Genomic DNA, 22,078 nt, shown 5'->3' with positions numbered 1-22,078 from the left:
ATAAAAAAACGCTTGTTACACTTATTTATAAGCTGAATTGAGATATTTGATCGATAATTTTTTGTGTAGGAAATATGGGCTTTGAGGTTGTATTTTTAGAACCTCCTGCTTATAAAGTGATTCTCAAATTATTGTTTCAGTAGCACAAGAAATAAATCACTGTGGTGTCTGTGTAAATAGTACTTCATCCCGGAAATAGAGGTTTCTTGTGTTCATGTATTCTGCAGAGAATGGAGCTTCTGTAAGTTTTCTCTTCTCATGCTATTATATAATAAGCATTTCTGGTACTGTATTTAGAGATACTGGCTTGCGAACATCTTTACCCAAATGGCTTATGAAAATAAAACAGTATCGTACCACAAGCAGTGAAAAGCAAAAAAGTTTCATGTTCCACTTTCAACTTGACATACGCAATTGATTGCAGTTTGTATTGGAATTCCCACCTCTGTTGATTTTGGAGACTCTTGTTGCGAAATAGTTTGATGTGAGAGAAGTACAAATATCTTGTTAAAAAGAGCTGAATAAACTGCAGGGTATGTATTGATGACCCAGAAGTGGGTGGATAGAGGTCTAATGACAGGGGAACGATGGAGGTGGTGAGCTGTACTGTCACACGTTACCAGTCTCATCATTTAAGGCCTCTGGGGAATGGACTGTGGGCATGTATTAATTCGTTAACAATACATTTTGTCCATTACTGTACTGTACTTGCTAAGCAAGCTCTGGACATAATAACCATGCTTGGGTTTATGTTGTATATAAGGAAAAAAATATAATCAAAAACTTTCTAAAATGTGTCTTCCTTTCTCTAATTACAATTAGAGAGCCAGTTGAATTAAGAGCTTTCTCTGTGCTAGTGTCCAATAACATATGTCTCTAATTTTCTGGCTCTAATGAATGCACTACACTGACATTTCAACCACATGAATTTCATTGTTGCTCTAGTTTTCTACCTCATCGTTTTATTAATTTTCATAAGTTACTGAATATTTTCTGTCCATCCCTCTCTCTTTGTTTTCTGCATCTTCACATCTCTTGCATTTTTAACTTTGTTGTTTTTATGGTTTATTTTCTTTCCCTTCTATACATACAATTATGCCTTTAAAACAGTTTTCTTTGGGCTTCCTAGACCCTTATATTTCACAATTCACTCCCATTTTATGCTCCTACATTATAGCTTTTCCTTTAAAATATATATACACCTGTACAAGGCATTCCTTTTCAGTATGTCACTACTGTTCTCACGTCTTTCTGTTTTTCTCATTATCTTTAGCTTTTATACCCACCAACATCATATTCTTCAGCATCTAGCCCTGATGTTTGCTGCATTGCACTACAGTATGTCCTCCTTTCCTATGGTTGAAGTGCACCTTACTGTGTAAAAGGATTTGTTAATTAACCTCTCTGCACTCATTGCAGTGATTCATTTCATGTTACTTTGTCTCCTTTCTGCTTCTGGTGAGTTTTATTCCCCTAGTTTTCAGTGATTTAACAGCTGTAGCTAATGGAAGACAAACAGTCCATCCTTGTCTAAGCACTCTCAGCGTTGTGCGTACTGTGTAATTGTTTTAAAACGTTTCTAGTTTATCTGAACAATTTTTGTCATGTCCTGGATTCTCAGAATCTGACATAATAGATCAGTTCTCATTGACCACAAACAATACTCAGAAATGTTTACATAATTTCAGGCCAGCAACAACCAGTTTTTGATTGAAGCAAGACTGGCCTTAGATTATAGTGATGGCTATTAAATAATCAAACATCATTCTCATGTGAACATATCTAAATGTTTTTTAATTAGACTATTATCTACTTCAGCGTATGGTTAAAAAAAACATTTTATATATTTTCTGTGTCTGTATGCTGTCATCTTTTCCAAATGTAACCATCCTCTTCCACAGTGATGTCTGAAATGATTGAGTTGCTCTTTTATTTTTTTATGACAACCTGACTTCAAGACAAGTGGTGGGTGGTTAAAAATAAATAAAACATACTATTGCTGCTATTTTAATGCCAATTTTATAATACAGTGAAATTGGAGGAGTGGGTATTTTGTGTGGAAACCTACACATCATTTAACCTGAGTTCAATTAATTTTGAGTGTTTATGATACATCTTAAAATCCATTTCGTGTATTGTTTTTTTTGGACGGCCACTTTTTAAAATGAAAACAATAACATTAAGAATGGAACTAAAGATGAGGAAGGAAGCCGATTCCAGAGATTGCTAGTGAAGATTTGTCATTGTTTTTTATGCAGGCTGCAGTCATATAATATAATTGATATTTAAAAAAAACATTACATGATTTTGAAACAGGGAACAAGCATTGTTTGCCATAACTGCTTTTTATGCTTGGGGAGGTCTTTACATTCTTTAGAATGTCACAGATTTTTTGTTGGGCACTTGATTAAGTGATTAACATTTCCTGTAATCAGGAAATTTTCCTCTAATTCATTCATAAGCTGTATTTGGTTTTTGATATGTCATGGCTGGCTGACCTTCTGATTGTAATGTAAAGGTTTCCAGATTTATGATGTCATCGACACTGTGCTAGCTTGACTGGGTTAGGTGTTGTGCTGTACTCTGAAATTGCAAGTTGTGAGTTCAACTCCTGGGAGGGACACTCAAGTTCTACCCTTGAGTCAGATTGCTCTAGTAAAACACCCAGCTGTATACTATAAATGAATACAAATGTACGTTATTTTGGATAAATTCATCAGTTAATTAAGTAAATGATCCAAGTAAGTATACCAATAAATATGCTAACAATCACTAATATTCTCGAAGAAGATTGACTGTATTCATTAAAATAACACTGGAATTGTGCTATGCTGGAAAGACTGGTTTCACCTTAGTATAATATTTATATTGTTTTATTTAATTTGTTTTTATTTGGTGTTGCTCAATCTGTCAGCATCTGAATTTCAAACTTTAGAAGCTATTTTATTAAGAACCATAAATGCTGAGGTGAAAACATTCTTAATTTGCTACTGTTGCTTTCTTGCAGGGCTTTGCAGGCCTACAGTATGTAATTTAATTTTCCTGACATTTTCAGTATTGACAGGATTTCAATTATCATTATTGAGAAGAGAGTTTTTTTGTTTATTTGCGTGGACTCTTTAAACAGCGTCCTGTCGAGAGCTGTTGAGGGAGGCAGTGATTATACTTGAGTTTCTGTCTAATGCAGATCTCTCCTAGCATGTGGAAAGGCTGACTTCTGGCTGCTATGAAGACAGTGCCAACATTCAGCCTATCTGAAATGTGTAGGATTGGAATGCTGAACATGAGCATTGTTTCCTATACATTCAACTGGCTTCTTCTCACACTCTCAGTTAACTCTAATTATGTACTGACTGAGACTGAGAACAGTGCTTCTGTATGTCAGCCCACTTCTGTGGAACTGCACTAGTTTTCACAGCAACTTTGGGAATTACCTCTTCGGTCAACTTATGGGATAAATCAACTAAATTAATATTAACCCAGAGGAAAGTTCACTGGCGACATAAGAGAAGTTTGTATGTCTTGTTTTATTTGTTGTTCCAGATAAGAAATATTTTCTTGCTATTGAGTGGCATATTGATATGGTGGCTAGCACTGCTGCCTCAATTCCTAAATTCAGTTCTATCCCTGGGTGCTTCTTTGTGTGGAGTTTGATTGCTCTGCTTCTGTACTAGTGAGTTTTCCCCTGGTAAACCAATTTCCTCCCTCCTCCCAGACATGAGGATTTTACTGGCTTTTTAAAAATGGTCCCACGTAGACTTCAAGCCCTGAAAGGGATCTGGAGACAACACCTCGGTCCTGTGCATTGTGATGAGAGGCTCTGGCGTCTGTCTACGCTACGTTTGCAAGCCTTGGAGAGATGATGTGCAGTGTCTATCTTTTCCAATGAACAATCTAACAATGAGGTTTCTCTTTGCTTCTCTTTGTCAGGTCCTGTAGAGCTTGAACCAAGCTGAAAACATAAGAAGGTGAGGAAAGGGTGAGTAACTGTACATCCTGTGACAATGGTAAAGCTAACCAGTTCATCTGAGACAAACCTAACCTGGATAGAATGCAAATCAAAAAAAACACAGTGTGAGATGAAATATATAGATTTACTATAAAAGTCCTTTTCCATACCCTTTTAATCCAGTGGGTAATTGCATAGACTCAGAAAATATAGTATTGTACATAATTTAATTACACTATATAGGCAATATATAATTAAACAATATAGTTTCACAAATGTCTGTTCAAGTTGAATTACAAACAAATATACAAAAAAACAACATGGTGGCATAATGGTTAGTATATCTGTCTCGCAATGCGGGGACCCTGGGTTCAAGTCCTGGCATGCTATCGGTGTGGGGTTCGTATGTTCTCCCCATGTTCACATGGGATTCCTCTGCGTACTCTGGTTTTCTCCCACTGGCTGAAGAGATTCTGGTAGGCTAATTAGTTAATTAATTCCTGGGGCGCTAATAACAGATGAATGAGAGTGCACTTTTACTTAATCTCACTGCATTGCAGGTTTAAAACAACTTACAATTTTTTTTATGGAAAATTCCTTTAGTTAGTTAGCTCTTTCAGCACATACAGTACAGACTCACTTTTCATATCAGCTGTGTGTGAATGGCTTTTTTCAGTATCAGAAAAAAGGTGATCTGAGTTTTTACAGTTTTAGTGGGCATTTTAGGCTAATAGTTGATTTTACTGCACGGCACTTACTGCCCCATAGTGAATGTGAAAAAGACAGTACGTTCTCATCTAAGGGGGAGGGGGAGCCACTGTGTGGTGAGTTGCTTTGTGTCGTCTCTATTCCATGTAATATTCCATTTGCATTTTGTGAGCTGTCACTTTATTGCATTTGAGAACCAAATGTTAAAAATAGAGCTTTACTTTTTTCACTTGTATTTTTTGAATAAGAGTTCTGTGCCTAGGCAATAATTTACAAGGGCCTGTAAAACTACTCTACAATATATTGCCCTATCTTATTAAAATGTATTTTAAACTTTGCTTTGTAACATGAGCACTTAAATTGACCACAGACAATGTAATGTCTCAAGTATTGTCTGGAACTACTGTACATTAAACTTTGTTCACTGCCTCTCTGCAAATATTTAGCCCTGTAAACTATCTTGAACTAGTTGGCAACATTGTTTTTTTTACCGAGATGTCTTATTTGTACTTTCTGCCATCACAGATTTGGCTAGTGTGAAACCTTTGTACTTTTGTGCTTGCATGAGCAAAATATTTAGGTTAGTTTGTTTGCTTCAGTCTGTTTTCAGTTACTGCCAAAGTGAAATGCATCTTGCCAATAGATGGTCAGCAAAATCTCTGGTTTTAATATTTTGTTCTTGGCATCTGGGATATTGTACATTACTTTGTATCTGCTTTCAATTTGATTTATAATTTCAGTGCTCCATAAGATCCTACAAGATATAGGACATAATTAATGAATAGAAAACAAAGGGGGCTTCTTGAGAAATAAATACAAAAGCTAGATAGCTTATTGATGCAAATGTAATGCTTTTTGCCAATCCTTTTCTTTCTAAAAGTTGGGCACTCAAAACCATCTTGCTCATTTGGTTCTTTAGTAGCTACAGTAGGTAAAGCTAATATTTCATCCAGCTGTATCCTCAAATAGCCCAGGATATAGGCCTCAACCACCATGTTGATGGTCTGGCAGGTAGTTCTCCGAGGATCCTGTGCGTAGCCGTGAACTCTGTGGGATGCGGAGGCAAACAATCCAAAATCATAATCCAGAAGCAAGGTCGATAGGAGAAGCTAGAGATCAGTTAACCAGTAAGAGCCGAGACAAACCGAGAAGACAATCCAAAAGGCGAAATACAAGAGACGAGGTGAAAAGGGAAAAGTTAAGTCCAAAAACCGGGAAATCTAACAAGAAAATAACGCGCACTAGAGAACTCTAAAGGAGGCTTTTCAATAGTGAGGAAGGTTTGGGGAAGGTTGAGGGAACTTTAAATAGCGAAGGGAGAGGAACATGGTTGGATAATTGGTCAATTGGAGAGAGAATCTGTGGAATCTGGTGCCTGTGAGAATATGATGGGTTCAGTCAGGAATGAGATCATGAAGCAGTGGGTTTGGGAATATAATGGCGTTTGCAAGGGTGAGTGCAGGGCGTGACAGTGGAGAAGCTAGTTTCAGATATCCAAATATTCAGTGAAAACTGTGTATTCTACTCTCAATTAAAAATGAATCCCCCTTAAATTTCCTATTGTGACAGTTTGTTATTTTCACTACTGAGTGTGAAACAGCTCCCAGGGATTTTATATGAAAGATATATAAATATATATTTATTTTATTTTAGATTAAATCTCCCTTCAATGTTTTTTGCTATAGGCTGAAGGAAGTTACAGTAGCTTCCTTAATGCATTTGTACATGACAATCCTAAAGCTACAATATTCTTTGTGTGGTATGCTGATCAAAACTGAATATCATATTCTGTTTGAAGATTTATTAGAACATTAAAAATCGTGAGCATAAGTATGTATTTGTATTCTACGCTTTTTGCTATATACCCAAGCATTATCATAGTAGACCTACATTATCTTAAATCCCTAAATTGTACATCCTGCAACCTAGCCACGTATAGTGAATGTCTATACTTCCTATATGGATCTGTTTGCACTTATTTTGGACTTTGTACTTATATGTATACTTGTAAAATTCCTCTTGCCAAGTGCTACCAAATCCACAGTTTTGTCTTTTTCTTATTTCCTTGCTAACTGTTTCTGTTTGCTGTCCCCTATTTTTTGTGTCATCTGGAAATGGAATTAATTTACTTATTACGCCAGAATTTATATAATTAATATTGATCAGGCAGAGCAAAGTTCCTAAAATGGATACCTGATGCACACCTCTGATTACATCTGTTTCATTTCCTGCTTGTTAACCAGTACTTGATATATATGCATACTGTACATTATCTTGGATTTGTATTGCTTTTAAGTATTAAGACCTTTTGTGAGGCATATTATCAAACGTTGTATGGAAATATATACTGTATAAAGTACAGTATGTCTACACACTGTTGTCTACAATGCTTGTTGCTTTTCTGAAGAATTCTAGAAAAGGAATTAAACACCACCTTTCCTTTTTAAATGTTGATGGTCTCTTGACATACAGTATCACTATTATATAATTATTCTTCTTATTTAGCTGTTTTTTCAAACAGAAATAATATTGATTTTTAGTTTCCTGGATTGGGTTTCTTCCAAAGCATAGCTGGCTGTCTATGAATACCATGAGGGCCTGGCTATTTATTAGTATTTAACCGTAATTTGTTTTGAAACCCATTAATATGAACCATTAATTTTCATACTGGATTAAGCCTTGTTGTTTGAGCTACTACAGTTTTCAGGAAAAAGTCAAACTAAGGTGAACAGAAGAATTTTGTTTGTCCTTTTTTTCCAAGCTCCCAAAATCAAGGTTATTGTGCTTTGAAGTTCAAGGGAAGAAAAATAAGATTTGTTTACCAGTGCTTCAAGAAGTTAGAAATCTGACTGCTGATTTACCACTAAGTGGATTGAATTTTGCTGTAATTTGATAGTGGGTAGCAGACACTTTAATTAAAGCAAAACAGCAGGGTGGAGTGCAGGAAGAAAGATAAAACCTATAGTTTCTTAAAGGACAACTGTAATTTTGCAAGTAGACCTACAGTACTCTGACATCACTTCATCCTTTGTTTCATAACACGATACAAGCTTGATGATTTTCAGCATTTGAAATGTTTTGCTGCAAACACTGGTGAGTAAGTCAAATACATATTCATTATGTTTTTTTTTCTGTGTAGCTGGAGTAATTTGCTCTTCCACAGATCTGTCACCTATAAAAGAGAATTATTAATGGATCTACATAATGCAGAATTAATTTGTATGAATGTCTGAGATTATAATGTAACTGTAACCAGACTTATAAGTGGAAGACCAGAAAGGTTATCTGGAAAGTATTTGGTTCAGGAGCCTTTCAATTAAAGATTTCACATTACAGTGAATTAATTACCTTCGTTTGATAGCTACTCTGATATGCAGCACAGTATCTGACTGATTGTGATTTGTAACATAGATGAGAAAAAGGCCACCTAAACAATTGATCATATGCAATCATAATGGATGCACACTTCAAAGCTCACCAAATGAAGTCATATTTAAAACTGGCTTTAGTGGAGAGCTATATCAGTGTTTAGGCTGCCAAGGAACAGGCAGAGGTTTGTGCTGGAAAGTAGAAGGAAAAAAATGTTTTGGCTGTTGAGCCCCGACACCTGAAGATAGGGGTGAAGGAGAGAGAGAAATATGAAACAAAGGGGCACGCTGACAGACGATGTGAGGATGGGTAAGGAAGTGGGAAAGGTGACTACAGAGATGGAAATATGAGAGATTTTCCTGACAGATGGAAATTCCAGGGGAAGTGTGGAAAGTAAAAATGTATAAATTAATTAACAGAATTATTAGGATTTCACTCTATCATCGAGAACTGAGTGAAGGTGTGAACGCTTTTCAGAATAATTTTAGCTTCTGATGATTTTCTGGTTTAGGAGACTTTAAATCCCTGTGAGAGGATAAAGACCTTGTCAGGTCTGCAATAAAGCAACTACTTTGAACTGTAACAATGAATCTTCTTTGATAATGTTTGATGTTTTTGCGAAAATACTTGTCATTCTTGTTAGAACTGAATTGCTTGACAGAAGCACATCAGTTTTTTTTTAAATTCCAGATCATACAATTTATACATAAGCAAAATAATTTATTTTATTTACTATTTTCTACATATTTTATGATTTATTTGTAATTGTGCTGTCTTTCGAAAAACTAACCTCTATGATTTAATGGGTGCCATTCATTTTGATCTTTTAAAAATCAAATGTAAACCACTACACCAAGAAAATAATTTAAAGCAGCACTGCACTCAGGAAAAACACATAAAATTTCAAAAGGCCAAATATATACAGTATATATATATATGAGAATAGTTTTCTGAGTATTATTTTTAAAACCATTTTTGCCCACCATAGATTTTGGCAACATTTGCAAAACATTAAGTCAACAAAGTCAAGACACTGGTTTCAAAAGATAAGTGCAGCCAAGTGTAATGGCCTCCAGTACTCCATAAGCACTATTTCTACTCTACAACGGTATGTGGAAAATAATGTTGCTGTTGGGTTTGCTTAAAGAAAAGATGATTTGCATTTTTATATGGTTATAAGCTTTCTGAGTGCTATTGCAAATCCAGATGTTTGTATTGTGTTAAGGCAAAGCAGATGGCATTTATGTACTGTACCATACAGTATACTGTAATTTGCCCTCATAAAAGTAATTTTACGATACTGGTAGATTTCCATTTGTTCAGACTTCTTACAAGCAGTATTTTTTATTTCATTTAGCTAGACACAGCACAGTCAACACAGCTGAAACAGTGAGGCATAACCTAAAACACCAAGCAGATCTCCACCTACAGTTCTTCTGTAGGTTTGTCTTCTATAGGTAAATTATGACTGACACTATTGTAAATCTAAAGTGTGTGAACGTCTATCTATCACAATGGAAGAGAGATTAGTGCGGACAAATATATTTTGTGATATGTGTAAACAGAGGTGTTCAAAAAACAATGACAGATGATGGTTTGAATTTATTGAAGCAAAGAGAGATTGCAACAGTAAATTCCAAGAGTGCGTTATGTGAAATAGGAACAATTAAATGCTAGAAGTGTTCTTGCTTGGTTCTATACAGTATATTCATTCACTAGACATTTTGCCAGATGAAGAATATAATTAACCATCCAAAACTGAATACAAAACTGAATATACAGGACATTCATTCTGCTGTGATACAAATGGCTGATCAATCAATCAGGAATGCGCATCACACCATGTGCTAGAAACAATGCTAAAATAAATGTCATGACCTCTTATACACACGTTATGTCGTTTGTGGATATCCCTATAAACATTGTGCATGCTATTAGAACATCCTGCCTCACAGTTATGAAGGTATATAAGCTTACTGTATATGCAGCAATATTCCAATAAATTGTCACCAAAATGGTAACAAATGGTATCTAAATATATTCCCCCAATAAAATGTACAATCCATACTGAATAAGTTACAGTACATTTCTAAAGTGTTTTACTATTTTGCGAATGTGCTGTAATTGTCTTGCCTGGTTCTTGCACTATATATTCATTTGCTCTATATACTGTATATTTGCCAAATGAAAAGGTATTCCAAAAAAGAACACAAAAAGTTTTATATCCCTATGTTGTTAATTGAAAAGTTAGTTACTATGCTTCTATATGCTAATTGAATATTTTACTGTAAATAGTAATCATTTAGTTTCACCACTGCAGGGAATCATTAGCTAAATGGATGAGAATAAGTCACATCCCTAATGCTTTTGAGGTTTTAAAATGAGATAATCTAAATGGGACTCATCAATAAAGAATGTTGAAAAAAGTCACAGGCACTTAAGAGTGTCAAGCCTTTTTTCAAAGTGTACAGTCATTGAATGGCAGTTGTCCAAGAAATTAGAAGATAAGAAATAACATTACACTGACTTGTTAGACACTTGCTATAACTATTTAAGAAAGGCTTATTAATAATTGAACTGGAAGAAAAAAACAAGAATAGACCTTCCTGACACACCTCATTTGTGGAAGATGTTCAGTATATCTCATGTGGGGAATCCCCAGCATTTTGTATTATTAGAGGTAATTTAAAAAAAAGGCTTGCATTTTAAATAGCGGCTGTACATGGTGATACAGTACTGTGTATTTATTCATCTGCCCACTATATAGGGTTATAATATTTGAAAATGAATTAATTAGTAGGATAATAAGTATTTAAATTACCCTTAAACATTGAAAAATCCCTATTTCAAACCATGCTCTATATGTAGGACTCTCTGTATGTCTGTTCACATTTCTGAAGTGTACAGTGAAATTCTGTAACACACCATCTGATCAACATTTGTCTCAGTATACTGTAGGCTGTTATTAAAAGAATGGTAAAGTCTTAAAGAGAATTCATCAACAGCTGTGTCTGAGCCTTTTCCGTTCCCAGGGAACGTGTTTTGATAAGTGGTCAACTTGGCAGTTCCAGTGCTTGTGCACCCTGGCATTTTCTGCGGAATGTTGAACTAGCTGCAAAATAGTGTCCTCACCTGATCTGTCACAGACTTCAAACTTGTTAAGAAAGCCTCTTTGCACACTGGCAATGTAATCTGCACTGTGATGATACACTGATTTAATGATGACATCAAACAACAGGATCCTCTCAATGTTGGGCTGCACATGGCAGTCCAATGGGAATATATTAATTGTACCCCATTGCTGGGGTTAATTTTTACAAACAGCCAATAGCTGCCATGGTGTCTGCTTAATTATTTTTCAGATGAATTCCCTTAGTTTTCCATTAGTTACCTGACATTTTGAACTAATTGACAGGTTAGTCATTTGTGTTAATCCTCTAATAAATTTCACAATACCTCAGATATGATATTTAGAAAAGACTAATTTTCACATTATTCTTATTTATTTTTTGTCGCCACATATGAGTTGCCTCAACCTCCTCATGAACCTGAAGATTGAAAGTCCTTATCAATCACTTATTCTGAAAAACACCCTAATCAGGGCAAGTTTTATGGTATAGAACAAAAACAGTAATTCGGCATTTTAGAAGTCATTCATCTTATATGACTATTACTTTCTGTTGTTTTTTATAAGGGTTTTTTATAATGGTGTTGGTTTAGTGACCCTTAAATTATGTGAATTTACTTCATACACTGTGTAGTCACAGTAAATACTAAAGGGGTGTGGCTGTGCTCTTCAATCTATAGTGTCTCAAATTGCAGCATGTGGTGTGCCCCCACTATCAGTACAGCACGCTGCAATCACCTTGTAGATGATCACATTTTAAGGCACATCATTATAGTTTATTAATCTGGGTAGATATGTTGAAGGCTCCTATTGTCCACTTACTGTAAGCAGGATGATCATAGTGTTTGTGTACAAAAAAAAATCTAAAAAATAAATTCAATTAATTTGAGAAAGTGTTTTTAAAAACATTTGGGCTTTTTTATAATGGGTAGATGATGTAAGCTTTTAAAATAAAAAAAACAAGATGCCAAATTTCCCATCTACATAAACATACAAAAACAATCCTGGGTAGTTTGCAAAAGATGTAGTACAAAGGACCTATAAATTTGCAGACTCAGAAAGTCTTGGTTTGTCCCAGGCCCAAAGGAAATTCCTTTGAAGGCATATACTGTAGTATTTGAGGAGGTCTGAGTTAATGTTTTTGAAAAGCTAGAATGTTTGAAAGCATTAAAGTGGCCATTAGTGGATGCCTTGTTTAAATTTTTATGCTTTTAATAACTTGTATGTATCACAGGACAGCACAACTCTGTATATTGCCATTTTGGTTTGCAATCTGATGTCAGCATTCATAAGCTGTGGTAAGGCCTATCCTAAACACCTCATAACATTTACTGGTTGTTCTTGTCTGGATTACGATAAGGCAGCACCGTTCCAGTAAATACATGTACAGTATATTCTATTACTGTTCTTCTAAAGGCTACACAAGATATTTTGATATCAAATATTTATTATAAGTAGTAAATCATGTACCATATAATTATCTTTATTGTCTAATAAGTGTGCATAACAATAATTATTGTGTCCCTTTTATGTATTTTGTGATGTTATATTTGTGTGTGAATGTTTTTGGTCTATTAATTATTTCTTTGTTCTTATAAAAATCCCAATTAGTTGTTCAGAAGAACAGTGAAGAGACTTTATTTTAATAACTTTTGTATTACAAAATGTCTGTGGCAGGAATTTGTAGTATCTGGTATATTTTCTGTATAATTAATATATTGTATATTAAAACTGGCATCCTGTGTTATAGCTGAGGTGCTAAAATAACCTCCTCTTACTCTTGTCACAGGACTTTTGAAAACATTTTTTAAAAGTAGTTAAATATCTCCTTAAAAATATTAATGCTGAAACACTTCAGTGGTCACATGAACTCAAATTCTTCTTTTTTGTGTCTTTGAACTGTAACATTAAATCCTAAATTTAAATCTGTTGTATGTTAAAGAAATAAAGAATGCATGCTAACTACAATCACACAAGAAAAATGATTGTGACAGGGAAAGTTTATGCACAGAATTAGTCAGCTTGGATATACAAAACACCTTTTGGACTTGTGCTGTGTGTGCATCAATAGTTTCTAATAATGCCACTGCCATTGATAGTGTCAATCTTTTCAGTTCTAGGTACTATGCTAAACTGGTCTACACACAGAAAGCATGGCAGCTTCCCACAGCAGTAGTCGTATTAATTCTCTTTCATCACCAACTCAGAGGTAAGTTGTAATGCACTTCACTTTTACCAGCAGACTGTATGCATGCAAAAAATGTTCTCTGATAATAACTGAACAGCATTAAAAATTGACTTCCATCTTGCTAAAATGATGCATAACAAACATTCATGGAAGTGGTTGTGGCAGTCAGTGAAGCCAGTCAGGAATTTATATTCAAAATATATACTTGGGTTTTAAGAGCTGGTTTAACAGCATTGCACAAATAAATTAATGAATGAGAAAAGGATGTTTTTGTTTATACAAGGTTGAAACGATTAAGAATAATTTTTTTGAGGATGATTTGGACAAAAATCCTTTTCCAGCTGTTTAGATTTAGTAAAATGTCCTTTCGGTTGTCAGTTACCGTACCTGTATGTACTGTACATTAATGGCTATGTAAATACTACTTGCTTTGTCCATTTCACATCAAAACCCTAAAAGGTGTGACCAGGATAGACAAGTACTGTCCGTCATGTACTATATATGTATCTGTTTCACTAGTAAAAGTTAGTAAGACAGCTGTCCTGTGCTGTTGGTGCTGATGATGATGTTGGTAGTGGTGATGAAAAAACAGCTGTTTGTATCTAGAAAGAACAGAAACTATAGCAGTAATATCTGATTTAGTCTACACATACTATATCTGAGTCATTAGCCGCCAAACCCAAATGATCTGGCAAATTATCTGACCAAGAGGCAACATGTAAATATTAAAAAGTAAAGGTCCCAGAACAGAACCCTGTGGAACATCCCAAGCAAGTGCAACAAACTCTTCATTGTCAAATAGGAGCCAAACCAATTAAAGAACATTAGTGATCTATACATAATTTCGCATGTAATTAAAAAATGTGCTCTGATTGAAAATAACAAAAGCTGCCCTTAAGTCCTGAATGAGAAGACCATTAGAGGAGGAAAATTGCTGGCTACTACTTTCTAGTAAAGAAAACTGTAATAAAATAGTTGTCTTGATAATGTACAACAATGTTCCAATTATGTTGCAGGTGGTTATCTGTTTAATGGTTTGTTTTTTGCACTTTCATTGTAGGTAGAAGGACAAAACATACTGTATATTTGAAGGACTATACACTTATCCACTGTATATGTCATTCCAGTGAAAGCCATCCTAAATCTTAATGTGGTTTTCACTTTAATCTAGGATTCTATAAATTATGGATCTTTTCTCTTCTTTTATGTCGTACATACCTAGCTCACAACATTAGGAAAGAACATTAGAAATTGCCCTTTTCTTTCTTGCCTTGTCATCTTTTCATGGCCTACTGCAGGACCTTCTCTCTCCAATGAGTAAGTACCAACATTAAGGGAGTAAAACCACATAGGCAATTACAGAAGCTAAGAAAGGATTTTAAGATGAAGCAGAGAATAAAATAACGAAAAAAGCAAGACAGACACTGATTCATATGTGGTAGACCTGTTGGGTCCTCACAAGGGATAAAAGAACATCTGGACATCAGATGTTTTTCTGCATCCACGTGTGAGATCTAAAACTGAAACTTCTTTCAGTTTTTAACATTCAAACTGAAGTTGTTACCTTTGGGAAAACGTACTGTTTTTGCTAAAAGAACATTCTGCTCCATACTGTAAGTTTCTGCATATAAGAAGTTAAACGGCTACATACAGTATATCACAACTTTGCAACTATCACAGTTTTAAACTTTGTGACATTCTATCATCATTGAACTTATTAATTAATAACAAAAACCCCTGTTCTATTTGTGATAGTGAGAATAATATGGTACTTCTTGGAATGGTTCAAAACAGAGATTGTTAACAGGTTTTACATTGAAACTGTCTTTATTTCCTATGATTTGCATTACTTCAGTTAATCAAAATATGTAAGACGCGATAAAATAAGAAATATGAGCACAAATACACAAACCAGAAATTTTGTATCGTTCAGAAACAGTAGTTAATAGTGTGTGTCATCCATTTGTTAAATGAAAAAAATGTTTTGATGGTACTGTAATTCTCTATGTTTATAGGACTCTTTATTTTTTAGTTATGAATAAATAAATAGGTTATTAACCTATAAGAAATAGGTTAACACTTAAGCTTAGAGGTTCCAAATAACATCATTAATAGATTACAACCAAGCTATTTATTATGCAGTAGTATTATTTCTAAGATCAATATGACTTTTGTTAATAAACGTGCATATCATCATTAGCAGAGGTCAGTTATTGACACTCAGCCAATGCTCTGTTAATACTGTATACTATGGCCTATAAAGAATTCATAGATGTAATTTAAAGGCTCTAATACAGTGCTGTCCAGTCTTAGTCTCAGGGTGTCTTTCCAACTTTTGGTTTCTTTCCAACTCAGCTCTTAACAAAAGCTAAATCAGGTAACTGCTGTCTTAAGTGGACCGATTTAATACTTTCATCCAGCTCTTCAGGTGGAACAGCTTTAAATACAGTAGACCTAAAACACTTGAAGACACAGCCCTCCAGCACCAAGATTGGACGACCTTGCTCTAATTTGCTAATTTGTCTATGCCTGCTGTGTTATCAAGTGATATCACTAAAATGTAGACATGTGCACATTATCTACATAATATATTATATTATGTATATTATATACTGTACATAATATATAATAATATGTCCGATCTCCTGATCTGAACAGTAAATACAATGAAGAGGCAACACATGAGTTACTAACTTTCTGAATTTACCGACTTCAGCTTTCTTCATAATTACTAGAAGAACGTCCTTCAATTTTGTTTTTTTACTTTTCATTTTTTTGCATGGTTCAATATTAGGTATATGGAAACATTGAACATACTGTTAAATGAATGTTGATTAATTAATTATTCTATCTCAGTAATGGCTCAGCACTACATCACCAGAGCACTTTAATCCTCAGTCCAAAACCTACTGTACACCCATCTGAATTTCCATTAGAAGGTATTAGCCTCACTTCTTTTCCAGGAATCCAAAAGCATTATTTAATAGTGGTTCTTAAAGTAATATGCTTTTTCTTTTGAGATATTTAATTCATCCAGCCATTAGAGGAGCCCACGCTATCTTTTTCTCATTGTATCATTGTTATCTTCAGACACCCAGATACTGTGGGTGTGTTCACTATTATGTGAACTGTAGGTGCCATCAGGCATGTATAATACTATTTACATTATATTAAGGTATCCAAAAAAGTAGACAGAAATTAATAGGAAGAAAGGTTAAAAGGAATATTTACTAGGAAAGTTCTTCAATAATTATAATGGCAGTAAGTACTGTAACTACATTGTGAGACTTCCGAGAAGAGTCTGAATTTCGGTTTGGTTTTTTATGTATGATTATGACCTTAATTTGTTACAATGCTGTAATTTTATGTAATAATGGACATTCCTGTGATAAACATGCATTGGATCACAGCTATTTTCAGACAGCTGTGCATTTTCATTTGGATCACTTTTATGAGAATCACTTTTACCATTAATTAAATTAGACTCATTATTTTAGTGCAGAGTATTTATATGCCTGATAATTGCATAGACTTGATTCTGGTCCTTTTAACTTCTACAGAGCGACAGTCTTCATAACTGCCTTCACTCAAATTGCTAGAGACACATGATGTGTTACTTTAAATGTTACAATGGCTCAAACGTTTTAGAAACTGTCACAGTTATATTTGTTTTCTATTCATAAAGAATTTCACAATGATAAATGGGACAGTAAATGCTGTTATGACAGAGTGTTTCATTGAATCAGATTGGAGACTTATCAGATTAATTCTACTGTCAACACTGTGTTAATTGCTAATAACCTGAAGAATAAATTAAACCAATTGAAATGAAGAAAACTAAGAAAATATTTGCTGTAATTCAAATATTGAAAAAGTATTAATATTAAAATTAGAAAACACTGCAGGCTTCAAGGACTTATCAATACAGAACATAGGTATTTTTTACATATACTGTAGTTTAAATGTACAAATGGATGATAAATAACATGTTTTATTTATATATGGTTATACTACATACAACCATCTCCTGCCTTGAGCTTATTGATGTGGTTTTGCTATTGTACTCTATTAATTTCCCAAATCCATCAGTTTTTGCTTTTACAATTCAAGTTGCAGGGGAGGTGGAGCCAATCGAGGCAAAACATTTCGGCAAAGCATACACCCTGGACAGGGAGCCAGTCCATCGCGGGGCATGCGCAGATACAAACATGCACACACTCAGGGCCAATTTTCCCAGGAGTCAGTTCACCTTCCAATAGGCCGTTGGACTGGAACACCTGCAGGAAACCCACACAGACACCAAGAGAACATACAAACTCCACGCAGATCACACCCCAGGTCTGACATTGAACTTAGGGTCCCAGCATTGCGAGGGAGCAATGGAAACCACTGAACCACCAGGCCACCACACATTTGTCTTGTAATGATCTATTGAAATACCTAATACAAAACATAAAATGCTCTAAGCACTCCTATATCCTAAAGGTGTTGAGATTAAGGTCCCATTACAATGCTGTTTTAACAAGTGCAGAAGAGTTAATTAAAGTGACTGCACAATAAGGCAGGTCTTCTTATCACTACTTTCATTGGATCATTGCTTCAGATTGCTGTAAAAGGCATTCAAGTTCAATTAATGGCAAATATATTAGTGTCAGAATCTTGCTGAGATAAGCAGCAGAATATAAAACACTATATTTACCTCTTTCCTTAAACAAGACTTACTGAGTTATAAAAAATCAATTTTTCACATTGGTCTTTTTTTGCTGCTTGTCTGTTTATAGTAAATGAAATGGGCGCTTTGGCTTGTAACCAGATAAAAGACGTCAGCTCAACCTTATAAAAAGTAGATATTTCAAATTAAATTGATCTAAAGGCTTATGTTTAACAAAGGCTAGTATGATGAATACATTTGCTTAAACCTAAAAAAACAAGGAATTCTTTCTTAAGGTAAATAAAGGTTAATTTTATTAAGCTTCTTCTTCTCTTTCTCTAAGGATTGATGTTTTTCCATCCATTTGTACATTTCTTTACCGCTTAATCCAGTTCAGGGTCGCAGGAGAGCCAGATCTTGGCAAGCAATGGGCACAAGGTGGGGTACACCCTGGATGGGGCACCAGTTCACTGCAGGACCCGCTGACCCACACACTTAGATTAGAGCCCGTTTTTCCAGAACCCAATTAACCTACCAGTGTCTTTGGACTGTGGAAGGACACCAGAACTCCCAGGAAAAACCCCCATGAGCACAGGGAGAACATATAAACTCTACACAGAGAGCCCCCCAGATCCAGAACTGGACCCAGGGGCCCAGCACTGTAAGGCAGCTATGCTAGCCAGTGCACTAGTGTGCTGCTCCTGATGTTCTTTAAGAATGTCAAATACAAATGTATGAATTTCACAGAGAACTCAAAGGAGTATGTTTTATTAATCTAAGAGGGGACTGATCTAATACCCTTTACAATTATGTGTAGACAATAATCCCTTTCACATGTTTGATCAGTTATTGATTGTTTTCATTTTTCTAAGGTTTACTCTGAAAGGCATTTTAATGTTTTTTCTGCTTCCTACAGTGTACTTGCTTTTACTGAAGAAGAATTCCCACTGTGTGTAACATTTACTACATGTACACTATCATCTGTAAATAAGTTGCGTTTTTTTTCTGAAAAGGAAGTACAAGGAATTGATCCATGTGGTGCATTTTCAGGTGTATTTATCTTGTCTGCTGTTAGAAGAAACTGCAGTAAGAGAGGAAACCTTTTCATTCTGTTTCTGAAATGCAGGAGTGTTACTGCATTTTTTACGACCGAGTAAGTCCTGTAGGGATTTCAGTTTTACTTCTGGTTGTTGTGTGACAGTAAACAAATTTACATTCATGAGGAAATGCAAATGTATCACTAAATATAAACAACTATTAACATTCCTAGCGCACACAGCAGGCATTCTGCATGAGTAATGACAGGTGGTCACTCTGCATGTGTCCTCATAGACTTTTCAGCAGTTTCATGTCTGTAAACTATCAGGGATTTCATGCTCAGTGGATGTTTCCTGCATCACAGTAAAACTATACTGGCATTTATATTTTTAATTCTTGTTTTGAAGGATGTTTTGGAGATGTTGTAAGCAGATTGTACAGTATTCTTTCAACTACAATATGATTTTCCCAATGTTCCTTTACCTGTGATTTCTTTATGTTTCTACAGTAGTGTATGATGAAAATTTACATCCTAGTCTAAAAGAGTGTTTTGGTGGTATGGGTCTACAAAATCAAAATTTTCCACAATTCCTATATTTCATCTTAATTTTGATTTTAATAATCCCATCCCTCTTAAGTATATTGAGATTGAAAATGCCAGTTCTTTCTAGGTAGTCTACACCGCTGTGCTAAATCCCTTTAAAATATATGTTACATACTGTAGGCTATATGCTCTTTCAGTTTACGCAAAGATTACACTTGAGTTTTCTACTTTTAAAACAAAGATTGTTATTCCTATTAAGAATTTTGGCAACCCAGTGCCTATTCCAGAAGAATATGGCACAAAGCAGGACTACACCCATGACAGGACATCAGTCTATAGCAGGACACACACACAAATACAGGGATTATTTCAAAATACCAATTAATCTAGATAGCGCATTTTTGCCAATCAAATCTAGCTGCCTAATGTTGAGGTTATTCCTTGTTTTTAACATAATTCACTCCTCTCTACACAATGATAAAGCTGCAAAAATATATATTTTTTTAATTACATAGCACAGAGCTACTGTATCCAGAACTTATATATTATAAAACTATATGGCTAACATTTCAACAGAAGTTCACTGTAGTTTACATCAGACGTGAAAGTTTACTTAGTATTCTTTTGGGAATTGTGGAGAAGGTGTTTATTGTATTCACAAGACATGCAAAAAATGACTTTTGCATCTGCATTGCATGAAACAGGGAAACTTGTTTAAATAGACCGGTTTAGTCAGTGTGTTGGCTCATTCCACATCACAACAGAGATCTGGTTCTCTGTTATTGTGTCAAATTGCTTTAATATGCTGCTGGCAGATCAACTGCTAGGAAAAAGGGTTTGTTACATTAAAGCAATGACAACTTTCAAAGCCTGATTTTTAAGTGGTAGCGTATGGTGTATAACTCATTTCTATTAACTGTTAAAGGGCATTTAAGATAAGTGCAGCTGCTGAAAGTCAAAATTTTAATTACAAAAATGTATCAGTTATTGCAATGTACTTCCTTCCCTCTGGAGATAGACCTACAGTACTGTGTGATACTGTTTTGGTGGAAAAATGAACAAATAAGTGGAAAAGTGGTCTATCTCTGATAATTATGTTTATGCAATCACACACACAGTCATTAATGTAACATAGGGGACACTGCCACCTGCTGGATAACAAATTCTACAAAGCAGTCATGTTACAGTATTTGACCTCACAATTTGGAAACTTTCATAGAGTAAAATACTGTATGTCACTGTTACTCATATAATGCAGTGTTTTTTCCACATTAATTCAATCCACTGTTTTATAATTAAAACCCATCTGTTGTAGCTCTGGAATAAAATGCATTTCCTTAATAGAATCAATAATCATTTAAATGTTCTATTAAAACGGTTATACTATTAATATACACTATATTTACGCCAGCAGCCATATCACCCTGCAACTCACAACTGGCAACCCACTGAAGCTAAGCAGGTGTGAGCCTGGTCAGTACCTGGATGGGAGACCTCCTGGGAAAAACTAAGGTTGCTGCTGGAAGAGGTGTTAGTGGGGCCAGCAGGGGGTGCTCACCCTGTGGTCCATGTGGGTCCTAATGCCCCAGTATAGTGATGGGGACACTATACTGTAAACAGGCGCCGTCCTTCGGATGAGACGTAAAACCGAGGTCCTGACTCTCTGTGGTCATTAAAAATCCCAGGGCGCTTCTCGAAAAGAGTAGGGGTGTAACCCCGGTGTCCTGGCCAAATTTCCAATTGGCCCTTACCAATCATGGCCTCCTAATAATCCCCTTCTATGAATTGGCTACATTACTCTGCTCTCCTCCCCACTGATAGCTGATGTGTGGTGAGCGTTCTGGCGCACTATGGCTGCCGTCGCATCATCCAGGTGGATGCTGCACATTGGTGGTGGTGGAGGGGAGTCCCCATTACCTGTAAAGCGCTTTGAGTGGAGTGTCCAGAAAAGCGCTATATAAGTGTAAGCAATTATTATTAATTATTATTATTATTATTATTATATGAGTGCTATTAATATATTTGAGTGGATTTATTTAATATATACATTTACAAATACTATTTACAACTAAGAAAACATGACATGTTCTGAATGAGTGAACATACAGTATGAAAACTATTTTAAATTCCTAGGAAATTTAAAATTATTTTTTAAAATACGTTTTTTTTTGTAATTGCTATTGCTTAGATCTTCAGAACCTTTTAAAACAAGAAATTCCCGGTGTCTGTTTTGCATGGTTACATCATTACCTTTACAAATTACCCTAACTTGGCTTGTTACCAGTGAAAGTCATTAAATGGAATGAGCCCTGGCTAGAGAATGTGCAACAAATGATAGGCAATTAAGACACATGAACTTTAGCATCCTCCAGCCTGGATAATAAAGTAATTAGTTTTCATTGTAGGGTGAGATGCATTGGCCCCTATCACTTGAGCACTGCAGGTAGACATAGGTAGTTGGCTTTTAGCAATTACTGGTCTTTGGTTCTTGTGCAAAAACACAG

General features: G+C 35.1%; 1 protein-coding gene and 1 long non-coding RNA gene across 3 annotated transcripts in view; one reads left to right on the top strand and one right to left on the bottom strand.

The window, feature by feature from the left end:
* insc (INSC spindle orientation adaptor protein) overlaps nucleotides 1-22,078 on the top strand; it is a 64,696-nt gene that overhangs the window by 9,948 nt on the left and 32,670 nt on the right. The window contains exons 2-3 of one of the 2 annotated variants that reach the window (XM_088610916.1): nucleotides 3,931-3,968; nucleotides 13,268-13,362. In XM_088610916.1, the coding sequence (XP_088467042.1) occupies nucleotides 13,307-13,362 (56 nt within the window). In that variant the 5' untranslated portion in view covers nucleotides 3,931-3,968; nucleotides 13,268-13,306. Of the gene's footprint in view, nucleotides 1-3,930; nucleotides 3,980-13,267; nucleotides 13,363-22,078 lie in introns of both variants that reach the window. The other variant, XM_088610915.1, reaches the window with a different exon arrangement.
* Nucleotides 2,749-22,078, bottom strand: part of LOC148645545 (uncharacterized) — a 245,042-nt gene continuing 225,712 nt past the window's right edge. Inside the window, exon 5 of the long non-coding RNA XR_015928050.1 lies at nucleotides 2,749-3,952. This is a non-coding gene — a long non-coding RNA (uncharacterized LOC148645545). The remainder of the gene's footprint in view (nucleotides 3,953-22,078) is intronic.

Source organism: Lepisosteus platostomus, chromosome 18, assembly GCF_059453375.1.
Source record: "Lepisosteus platostomus isolate fLepPlt1 chromosome 18, fLepPlt1.hap1, whole genome shotgun sequence".
Taxonomy (NCBI): Eukaryota; Metazoa; Chordata; class Actinopteri; order Semionotiformes; family Lepisosteidae; genus Lepisosteus; species Lepisosteus platostomus.
Note: the sequence above shows the minus strand (reverse complement) of the source record. Positions and strands in the feature narration are given on the sequence as shown.